Source organism: Pygoscelis adeliae, unplaced genomic scaffold (assembly GCF_000699105.1).
Source record: "Pygoscelis adeliae isolate BGI_AS28 unplaced genomic scaffold, ASM69910v1 Scaffold111, whole genome shotgun sequence".
Lineage (NCBI taxonomy): Eukaryota > Metazoa > Chordata > Aves > Sphenisciformes > Spheniscidae > Pygoscelis > Pygoscelis adeliae.
Genome location: NW_008824542.1, coordinates 4072988 through 4085369, shown reverse-complemented (window position 1 = coordinate 4085369; position 12382 = coordinate 4072988). Strand labels below are relative to the sequence as shown.

Below are 12382 nucleotides of genomic sequence, written 5' to 3'. Positions count from 1 at the left end.
CTGTTGTCATTACATTTATACAAGTATAAATGAATAATTTATTCAGTAACTGATAATGGAAAGGAAGGATGGTATTCGCTAGCTCAGCAAAAAAACTCAGGAAAAGTAGAAAAAAGCAAACAGTAAATATATCTTTTTGTTATGACTCTGGAGCAAAAGAATATCATGCAGATTAGACACCTAACTTAAAATCAAAGTTAGTAATTTAATCACCTAATGCAGTCTGTGATAAGAGATAAACACTTCTAAAAAGTAATAGTGGCTGCCTAAGTCAGGATGCCAGTTAATGCTTAATTTAAATGCTCTGAACTCTCCTCCTGGTGTTTAACTTACATTACTGATTGTATAAGAAATACACAGAACAAAGTATCCTAACTTAGTCAATAGTTTAAATCAAGTAGTGTTCCTCAAAATCAATCTCAAAACTGATTTAGGTTATTAAATAGTATTGTTAATGGACATTGGTGGTTTTGAAAATTGAAGTCATAAATGTTATCATATATGGACTTAGGTTGTATTTGTGATGATTTCTGTGTTCTTCTGTAAAGTTTTTAAATTTTTCTTAAGTATTTTTAGTTATTTAAAACAAAAATAGATTTTTCTGAATGCTTATAAAGTAGCAAAGAATAAACTTATACTATTTTTAAAACTTTTCCTGACACAGTAGAATACCTTAAAAGCTCTGTGATATAATTTATTAAAAAGCTTTAATAAACCATCCACAATGGTTTTCCTGATTTTCATTATTAAATCTTTACCTACAGAAACTGAGCTCTTTATTTATTCATTTTCTACAGTAGTTATATTTTGAACCAAGGGTAGACATAGAAAACTTGCTACCATGGTTTCTTGATATGCGTTTTGCTAGGAATTTGATCAGGTGATGCTTAAAAGTCCTAATTTATTAAACTCAACTGCCTTTCCAATAACCAGATTTCTGTCAGTTTCTTTAGTGAACTCTAAAGAGTGAGATATACATGACATGGATACTTTTCTCCTATATGTTCCATGAACTTCTTAATCTAAATTTCAGTAAACGAGAATTCTGACTATTTTAAAGGACCAATTCCCATCTCATGTCGAAACAAACTGAAGCGTCTTTATGTCACAATGAACTTCCATAACTATAGAGTAAATAACAGTTTCTAGGAAAACATATATAAGTTGTCCATGGAAGCAACCCACTTAATTTCACTCTGTTAGAGGAGATTTATCCATTTTGGGAGAGGAAAAAAAATCACAGGAAAGCCTCTCTATTTCCTCTGGCTTACAAGAAGTCACTGACCTATTGAAATAACACATTTTAAATTATTGGTGAGTTTTTTCTAAGTAAAAAGCTATGATTTTTACTTTAAGTAAAATCTTAAAGTATCTTTTAAATTTTTGTAAATCTTTTAACTTTTAACAACTGTGTGAATACAAAGATGTGCAATAAATTCCATTGAGGGAATCATTAATGAGATAGAAAAATGTGTGAATAAATGATCTTTTCATGCTCTTGCATCAGGAAAAACAGTTTTAAATGTGATGATAACAAGGAAATAGCAAGTATACTTACTTGAATCCCAGCTCCCTCTGGTACTGTGATCTTCCACACACAATTTAGATTGTTGTCATAAGGCTCAGGGTAACCAGGAGACAAAATGGTCCCTTTGCGCTTTGTTAAAATTCCACCACAGGGCACTGAAAGGAAATGCACAAGGCAAGAAAAGAAGTATGAAGCTTCAGAAGCGAGAAAAGTTATTATAAAAGCTTACGCAATGTTCAGCATACAATGGCTGAAAACTTTTGTAAATTTGTGCTACGTTAAAAAATTTATCTTCACCTCAGGAAAATAAAATATTGTATCCCAAAAACCTTCTTTTAAATAACCAAAAAAGAATAAAGGAAAATTAGAATTATGTCAGTTTTCTACCTGACAGAATCATGCTCATATTCCCCTTATTTATTTGACATTTAACAAAGTGAAATCCATTCCATTGTCTCCTAGTAATCTTACAAAAATAATGCATTATTTTTAGGGGTTAAGAATGAAGTTTGAACAGTTATGTATTGTATTAGTATAATAGATAAAAACGTGTTGTAAAAAAGACACATTCTTTCTTCATATTGCTACTTTGTTGTTGTCTGAATAATTAATAGCACCAGTCTCAACTCCTTGACTGTTCTCTTTGCTTGTGTGAGTTATCCCATTACAGACTATGGATCTATCATATTAATAAAGAAATTGCTAAATGCTTGCAAGACTGCATTCATCATATCCATGCCCATGGATTAATAAAAGTGTTATGCATGAAATAGGACAGAGGCATTCAGTACCATCAAGTTTCTCTTCTGAATGTTCAACTTGAATGTATCTTGTCTAGATCATTAGATGCTCTAACAGGGACAAAGAATATTACAGCTTAATCTAGACACAGATATTCTGTTGGTATTTAAGAAGTTGAAGGAAAAGATTGATGAGATGGTTTATCAAAACCATTAGAAGCTAATGTATCACTTCTATGCAACACTACTAAGTTCTGAACAGATTTCATTAGATACAAATATGAGGATTTAGAAAATAGGTAGGACAATGCAACTTATCTTAATAATGAATACTGTAGATACATTTTGTGTGGCATATAATTGATAGAATCTGTTGGGAACTACATAGATAAACTAAAGGTCAGTGTCACTTAAAGTATTTAAATAATTACTCATAAAAGGATGAACAGACAGAATGATTGATGTCTACTACCTCTAAGGAAATATTCAAGCATTCACTAGAGTTAAGGCAATTTAGTATGGTTATGCCTACCCCTTCAATCATTAAACTGATTTAGTACAATGCAATTTTTACCTCATACATATTTTATCACCTTTATTGGAACAGTGATTTTCACACATAAGGTGGCCTGTAACCCTTTCTCAGTTCGACTTGCCTAGAGACAAATAGCTTTCTCTTCCACGGACTAAATCATGTATTAAAATATCAATAATATATTGTGATCAATGGCCAAAATAATTATTTCAATTTGTTGAGTAGTTATATCTTAGAAAGAAAACAAATACATTTTAAAGGGGTAAATAGTACAACTCTACTGATTAAACTGTAATCACTGAGAATAAATGAAATATAGGTATATATTTCAGCTTCTTATTGATATATAAATTGTAGTTCTATTCCTATGCCTGAAACAGTCTAATTAAACATTATTTGTGTATAACAGCTGGTTAATCACATTTTATTAATATTATCCCAGTGGTACTTAGTCTTGATATCTATCAGGTTTTTAGTATTTTGGAGAAAATCTTTTATTTTACTGAAAACGACCCAGATTCTACCATGCACCATCAGCTGATTAGCAATGAAGATTCAAATCAACCTAATGAAAACATGTTCTCTATTTTCCTTTCCTCCACTCATCTAAAACTCTGCTTATGTACTTCTTAATGCTGAGGTCAATATCATAATGTGGTTTTGCAATGGGTTAGGATAATTTTTATAAAAAAACTGTTCTCTGTCAAGAAAAGTAAAGTAACTTTAACTCATTGTCCTGGTTTCAGCAGGGATAGAGTTAATTTCCTTCCTAGTAGCTGGTACAGTGCTGTGTTTTGGATTTAGGATGGGAACAAAATTGATAAGGCACCGATGTTTTAGTTGTTGCTAGGTAATGCTTACACTAGCCAAGGACTTTCTAGTTTCCCATGCTCTACCGACTGAGAAGGCTGGAGGTGCACAAGAAGCTGGGAGGGGGCACAGCCAAACTGGCCAAAGAAACATTCCATACCATGTGACGTCATGCTCAGTACATAAACTGGGGAAAGCTGGCCGGGGGGGCCACTGCTCGGGGACTGGCTGGACATCGGTCGGCAGGTGGTGAGAAATTGTACTGTGCATCACTTGCTTTGTGTATTATTATTATTATCATATTATTATCACTATCATTTTATTTCAATTATTAAACTGTTTTTATCTCAACCCACGAGTTTTTCTCACTTGTGCTTTTCCAATTCTCTCCCCGATCCCACCGGGGTGTGGGGGGAGTGAGCGAGCGGCTGCGTGGTGCTTAGTTGCCCACTGAGGTTAAACCACGACACTCATACATATATTTACTGTTTTGGCTGGAATGGAATTCTTCAGATGTCTTCATCCCCAAAATGAATAGTTTTTGGTGTATTCAATTTGCACAAAATTAGTGTACAATGCAGTCAGTACTGCAACAGAAGTTACAGGTGGAAAAGTTTGATGGCATTGCACTGTGCAAATGATAACCAATTTTAATTCATTTGTAAACAACTGATTTTTTTCCATATAAAAAACCAAGCCAAACTCTAATAAAACTTAATATGTAAGTGTGCCATATTTGCCCTTGATATAAACCTATGGAAAAATGTACCATTAGAATTTTATCTCCTTACTGTGGGGCTTTTCAGCACAATCACCAGATGTCCAATTGGTGCAAATCAGCTTTATAAATGTCAATGGATGCACATTAATTTAAGAATTTAATTTTGAGAATTTAATCTTGTATGACTAGAACCAGACTATATTTTCTGATCTGAAAAATTACTGTTTTTTTTTTTCTGACAAGCAAGGAAATATTAGTGTAACTATTTCTAAATCTTGAATATAGTAGTGTTCTTTTTAATAGCTTGCAATATCTTGTTTGAGATCTGCAAGGTGAGAGCATCTTAGTCTTGCAAGCAGTCAGGGCACAAACTGACACAAAATTCTAAGTCTTGATTAAGGGACAGCCAGGGACTGTCACTGATGTTAAGAAGCTAACATATAATTTATAGCAGCAGAGTATGTTCATGAAACACGTGAAATGTCACAGCAAGGTTAGAATAGAAAGGGGAACAAAATCTTAACCTTGAATGAAAAAGAAAGTGAATAAAAGTAAGCAAGAATAAAATACTATACAGATGACAAAGAAGGAACACATTCAGCTAGAGAAAATGGTCTACACTTTAGGCAGTAATTAGTTCTATTAAAAAGCATTAAGAACTTACCAACACATGTAGGGAGTGAATCATTCCACTGTGCCAATGCATTTGGTACTGTATCGCATCTAATTGCTGTTGACCCATGGAGGATATAGCCTGGATTGCACTCAAAAAGAACCAATGACCCAACTGCAAATTCATTTCCAATCCTTTTTCCAAATCTTGGTTCAGGCACAGAGCTACACTGTGTTGCACTTGTTCTTGGAACAGCTGCAAACATACAAACAATTGTGGATTCTTGATTTTAGATTTGGTGGAGGAATACAGATTTTGAACCCCAAATATTCAAAATGATTGGAAGTAACATTCAGTTATTTGCCAGCTAAAAACATTTTCATAATCCCCAAATGAATCTTCACGATACGGATTGCATACCTTTGATGTCTGAGTTACTATTTAGAAAAGCATAGCACTGATATCCTTGCCAAGATTTAAAACAATGCATAAAATCCACACTGAAACCTTTCTAAAATGGCACTGAAAAGAAACACTACTATGAAATACTCAGCTAATACATGGTTTCAGAATAACATTTATGTGTCAGATAGATATTTACATTTATTCCTGTGGATTTCTAAATGTGTATTCTGACTGTCAGATCAGGATTTAAATTTAATAAAAGAATGAATTGCAGTTGCAGTTGATGTATAACCATTTCTGCATTTGACCCATAAAAAGGCAAATAATGTGAACCAAGAGCAGTATCTTAATAATAGCAAGATCACTGATTCACCCACAAGTAATAACACTTACAGTTATTCATATTTATATTGAGAGATAAACCTGTTTGAGCAGGCAGATGAATCTAACATTAGTCAGTCAGATTAGCAAACAGAAACAGCTGTTTTGTGTAACTGCCTTCTTAAATTTGGAACCTCTCTTATGCTTCTGAAATATTTGACTTAAGCTTTAAAATAGAGATAAAAAAATGGTCCTTAAAAATTTTTCAAAACATGCAGAAATAGTGAAATGTTATATTGTTAACAAGCTATTACTTTCCTCTACATTCTCAGTCTGTTCCTCTCTGATGATTTACAATTTGTGATGAAAAGAATAAATGTACATATTTTTCCAGTTTGTCTCACCTTGATAAACAAAATGAAATCCTTTAGCTGTTATTGGTCCAACTGAAGTAAATCTAACCGTGATCTGGTTACCTGAGCTCAATGGAAGGGATTCACCTACTCAAACAAAGCAAATACAAAGCTATCGTAACCACTTTTTACTAAAGAAGCATTGAAAATACCTGTCAACATCTTTGCAGCTAGAAATAACCCTCTCAAAACCCTGTTGTGCTTCAGTAAACTTTGCAAGATATATGGGATTTTGATATTTTACATTGGCAATATTATGTTGTTCTAGAAAAGGGGCACTAAAACTCATCTCAGCCCATACCTCTTTTAATTGAGTCAATGTGCACATAATCTATGCAATTTTACTTTGTTACAAATATACACTGCTTTCCCTTTGAAATATATAATACCCATTTCAGATTGCTCACTAGATAAAAGTCATAAAGGCACAAATTAAGAAGCCCGAAACACTCACTATAATAGCTAAATATCAGAAGAAAAAAATCTAAAGAAAATAGATTTGATTTTACTTCCTTTTATTCATTAATGCGAAGAGTTTGAGTAATTAGGCTTTTAGTTCAAAATCTTGATTTCATATATTTACCTGAATTGTATCTAAGAAAATATGACAATCATATTTTTCTTTTTTTTCTGACTACACTATCTTTCTAGGTTCATAAAAAATAAATAACAGTTTAATGACAGTTCTATTAAAGGATACCTGAATGAGATCCTGAGAGAGAGGATAACAAAGATGACTGCAGAGTTGGGCCATCATATACTTCAACTACATCATGGAGTGATGTCTGGAAAAATACAAACTGGCCAAAAACCACTGACCAAACAGGAATGAGAAAAAGCAAGAGGCACCGATGGCCAAAAAAAAAGGGACAGAATGAGAAAGGAAAAACAAAACAAAACAAAAAGAACAAAATATACATTAATATATTGTTTTAAAAATATTTAAATAAAAAATTCTATTTATTGATTGCTTTTTCTGATGACTTAATTAGCTGTCCTGGTGTCTAATTTTTTTTTTCATACCATTACAGCAGTAAATGGACAAAAATTTAATTCTATGTATATAAAGAGTCAATGAAGGTACACAAGGCATACATATACTTGTGAAAAGATTCTAGTAATGAGGGAACAAAACCATTGTTCTGCTGTTGAATATACTTTCAAATTCTCTGCTCTCCCCCACCCAACACACACCTAAATTTTCGTTGCAATATCCTCCTTTATAATTCTAGGCATATTGTTATATATTGTGCTGTATCAATTAATTTTGTTGGTAAGCCTCTGTAAGATTTACTTACCTTGGAATGTTTCATTTTTCTTAAGAACATTAACATTCAGTGCATCTTTACCTTTGTGAAATAAATGAGCAACTGATTCAAAGCAACAAACACTTTTCAGAATATATATACGGAATCACAAAAATGATTATTTTTTAAAGTCATGCTAGTAGAACTCAACTGAAGAATGTTATTTTTGCACTTAAGTTCAAAGGTCTGTGCAGCACATTCACATCACAGGTGTTCACACTTTCAATATAAGTAAACAGTGAAAGGAAAAAAGAATTGTTTGGATTAATTCTGGCCCTCCTACCTACAAAACATTAACATCCTAATTTTATCACCATTACTAGCAATGGAGAGAAAAATGGCTTAAGGAGTATAAAGGAGAAAAGGTGGAAGTAGTTAGATATTTGTAGGTACTGGAACACCTATAAAGAGAAACAGAACTAGTTCTGGTTCATTATCTGTGTTAGACATTTTGGGATAAATATTGCAATGTGTTGCTACTAGATTATATTTCTTTGCCATATGTTCTATAATATCTTTACCTAGTGTATTTTGTTATAAAGGATGAAGGTAGGCACCTACAATTCTTCCAATTTATACACCCGTAGAGCTTTAAAAACAGTATATTAAAAACGTGAGCTCTTCAGATTGTTGACTTTTTCCCTTTTTTTTTTTTTTTTGACTAATTTAAAAAAAGGCAGTTCCAACTTGCCAACCCAGGATCTTATCATACCCGCTTTTCAAGAAGAAAAGTCAATTTTTTAAAAGAAAACCTCTGTTTGAAGGGAAAACTTGAATGTTATGTTTATAAAATGGTCAAACAAAAGTAATTTTAAAAATGTCTTTTTAAAATTTTTGAAGTTTTTTGTCCATTTTTAGGAGGAACCAAAAGTGAGATGCTAAATTATCTGCATTATTTTTCTCTCAATCTCCAGAAATTAAACATTGATGTGTTTACTAGCTCTGCTGATTTTTAAAATAATATTTATCTGCATCCAAGTCTTCTCTTTGGTGTTGCTAAAGATAACTAACAAACTTAACACAGCTAATTGTTTCTGTCACATTTGTACTTTTATTAAATTTTATTTTCATACTCAGTGCATTTCGTTTTGCCATTGAGCCAAGTAAAGTTCCTTGTGACTTCCACTGCTATTTCTCATTTAGAATTAAGTTGCAAACTATGTATAGAAAATTCAGGCAAGTTCTGAGGCATAACTTAACAAGCACACATAACTATTATCAAAAGCTGTATCCTGGGAAAACTGTAAAAATAGAATTGATAAGCTATATTTGTGTTTCAATTGGTTATTATAAAATATTTACACAGCAATTATACCATATAATCAGCCAATTTCAAAGGTCTGTTTCTACATTTCATAAGTATTTCAAGATTGTTGTTGCTTTCAGGTTTGTCTTAAGCACCTTCCTGTCTAAGACTATAACACTGAAGAAAGTGAACAAATATGTGACTTAAAATTGGTCATTTTGGAAAGAGAAAGGTCCACATATCATTTGTGGTAACTGTTTTTTCACTATCAGTTGTGTATTTCTTAATAAAATACAGGTAAAATCTTAGAAGGTAATGAAAAGTTATCATTGGCTTGAAATCAAATATATTATGAAAAGATTTAAGGTGATTAGTATGGCTGAGACATCACAAAGCACAGACAAATAGGACCTACTGGCAGGAAGTGGTTAATATGAAACAGCAGCAAACTCAAGTAAGGCTTTTTGAGTCCACAGTTTTATGGTCAATTAAAGTTTAAGTGAATCAAGCTGCTTCCTCAAGTAAGGCACGAGTATGATGCAGCCAGTAGTGGAGATAGAATATAGCTCCTCTTCCTTCCTCTTTCTGTGCCAGGATACTTATGTTTTATTAAATCAGTTGTGAAATATTGTAATACATCAGTGACTGATACCTGACCAGCTAAGATTATGTCACAAGAAGGGAAATTCTAATTATTATAAAAGGAACATTATTCCTGTGTTTTCTGGGGGTCATTGTTGCCTACCCCATTTGGCATGTGTTTACTCTGATTATTTTCTAGAATTTGAAAAGAATTTGCTTAAAAACAAACCAAAACAAACATAATTTGAAGATAATACCAAAAATATCGGCTTCAAAATTAACAAAAATTGATAAAATATAAATTTGAGTATCCAGTATAATCTGTCCTTGGGAAACTCATTAAAAATAATTACCCAGTCCAAATAAAGATCAAATCACTCTCAGCCTCTCCTTATATGTCTGATGCTCCAGTCCCTTAATCATCTGTGTCACCCCTTGCTGGACTCACTCCAGTATGCCCATGTCTCTCTTGTACTGGGGAGACCAGCACTGGATACACCACCCCAGATGCATCTCACCAGTGCTGAATAGAGGAGAAAGATCACATCCCTTGAGCTGCTGCTAACACTTTGCTTAATGTGTCCCAGGAGGCTGGTGGCATTCTTTGCCACAAGGACACATTGCTGGCTCATGTTCAACTTGGTGTCCATCAGGACCCCCAGGACCTTTTCTGCAAACTCCCCATTTTTCTGAGCCTTTGAGGTCCCTCTGAATGGCAGCACAATGCATGGTGTATCAGACACTCATCCAGTTTTGTATCATCTGCAACACTGCTGAGAGTGCACTCTGTCCCATCATATAGGTAATTTATGAAGATATTAAACAGTAGTGGCTGCAGTATTGATCCCCGGGGCACACCATTACTGACTGACTGCCAGCTATCCTTCACGCTGCTGACCACAACCCTTTGAGCTTTGCAGTTCAGCCAGTTTTCAATCCACCTCACCGTCTGCTTATCTACTTGGTACTTCATCAATTTGTCAATGAGGATGTCATGGGAGACTGTGTTGAAAGGCTTGTTAAAGTCAAGATAAACAACATTCAGTGCTCTCCACTCAACCACCAAGCCAGTCATCTCATTGTAGAAGGCTATCAGGTCTGTCAGAACTGATTTCCCATTTGTAAATCCATGGTGACTACTTTCAATCATCCTGTTCTTAATATGTTTGGAGAAGGTGACCACGACTATTTGCTGTCTCACCTTCCTATGTATAGAGAGGAGGCCAACTGGCCTATAGTTCCCTTGATCCTTCTCTTTGCCCTTCTTGAAGATAGGAGTGACATTTGTTTTCTTCTAGCCCTTGGGAACCTCCCTCAACTGTCATGACCTTTCAAAGGTAACTGACCTCCTCAGCACTCATGGATGCACCCCATCAGGTCCCATGGGTTTGTGTATGTCCAGTTTGTTTAAGTGATCCCTCACCTGGTTGTCCTCTGAGTCATCCTTGCTCTAGACTTTTGTACTGATCTCAGCGGCCTGGTCCTTCAGTAAAGACTGAAGCAAAAGCGGCATTTAGTAATTCAGTCTTCTCTGCATTCTTTTTCACCAGGGACCCCACCCCATTCAAGAATGGACCCGCATCTTCCCCACTCTTCATTTTGTTGCTGATATATCTGTAGAAGCCTTTCATGTCCCTTTCCAGATTCAACTCTAGATTGGCTTTGGCTTTCCTAACACCATCTTTGTATGCTTGGACAGTGTCTGTATTCCTCCCACAACATCTGACCCTGCTTCCACCTCTTGTACATTTCTTTTTTATGTTAAAGTTTTATCAGTAACTCCTTGTTCACCCATGCAGGCATCTTGCCAGCTTTGCTATCAAGTAGCTATCTCTTGATTTCCTGATCATTGGGATGGACCATTCTTGAGCTTGGAGGAGGTGATCCCTGAAAATCAACTGGATGTCCTGGACTTCTTATCTCTCCAGGACCATGTACAATCAGATTCTTCCAAACAGATCCCTGAATTGCTGTCACTTCTGTCCCAGTAAAGAATTAAACCCAACTCAGAAGTCAAACCTTTACAGATAGCATATAATTGCCATTAACACTGTACTGATCAAGTTTTATCTACCTGGGTAAAACATATGCTTATGCCAGCTATCAGAGCTAAAGAAACACTCTGAATAACTTATATGGATATCAGTGGAATAAGATGAACTGTCTTTCCTCACCCTAGGTTTCCCATTCACATCAGTGTGATATTTTGTGTGCCTAATGATTTATTGAACTCAGTAAGCTCTAGTGTAAAACCAAGTCCATTACTGATGTAATTCATTTGCCTTTAAAATATTACCAAAGGGACTAGCATGGTTTAAGCATTATTACATAAACTGAAATGTGCATTTCATATAAGACCTCTTCATGAAGCTTAGATGTCTGTTTCAAGACTGAATCAGCACTTACAATGATAGGTCTTTGTCACTGACAAAGGAAAAGGCAAATCTACCCTATTAATTAAAATAGGGCCCAAATTACCTCTGCAATTCTTAATATACCTATATGTTTCCAATCAGGAACTATTTCAGAACAGGAGTAAAAAAATCTGTTTGTCTGTGAAAGATGTACATGGGCTATATCATGGTTGATATTTTCTACAGTAACATCACCATTTCTCTTGTACCAAATCAGTTTTGAAGAACTGAAAAAAAAAAACCAACAAACCAAAACCCCGATAAAGCAATCCATTTGTTACAAATTATAATTTTAAATTGTGCTTGAGCATGGTGTTTTAGATAAATCTTTTCTACTATGTTTAAAATAGGTTTCTTCTGATTGTGAATGAAAAATTAAGGTGTTCAGGTGTCTAACAGTTGTGGTATACACACAGGTCTTATTACAGAGCCAGATAACTTCCTCAGAATTTGAAATTACTCTGCAGAATCTAACTTCTCATAATTTTAAACAGAATTTCTGTCATCAGACCGAATAATCTTTCCAAAAGAGAGTTTTGCTCACAACAGCATGGAAATTTTATTTCACAGTGAAAAAAAAAAAATCTGATTCTTCATCAGCTCCATTGATGACATCCTCTCTTTGCTTATGATTTAGCTGTGATGTTTTTCCTATCAGGTCTTATAAAGGAATATAATACCATAATATTTTTTTTTTAGGAAAAAAAGAAAAAAAAGAAAGCAACATTTTTCAGGAGCTACAACCTT

General features: G+C 34.2%; 1 protein-coding gene across 2 annotated transcripts in view; it reads right to left on the bottom strand.

The window, feature by feature from the left end:
• The window catches only part of CSMD3 (CUB and Sushi multiple domains 3), an 803119-nt gene that overhangs the window by 152710 nt on the left and 638027 nt on the right, over window positions 1-12382 (bottom strand). For both annotated transcript variants that reach the window (XM_009321682.1, XM_009321683.1), the window contains 4 exons: window positions 6787-6900; window positions 6078-6173; window positions 4999-5202; window positions 1559-1683 (listed from right to left, as the gene is read on the bottom strand). In XM_009321682.1, coding sequence (XP_009319957.1) covers window positions 1559-1683; window positions 4999-5202; window positions 6078-6173; window positions 6787-6900 — 539 coding nt within the window. The remainder of the gene's footprint in view (window positions 1-1558; window positions 1684-4998; window positions 5203-6077; window positions 6174-6786; window positions 6901-12382) is intronic.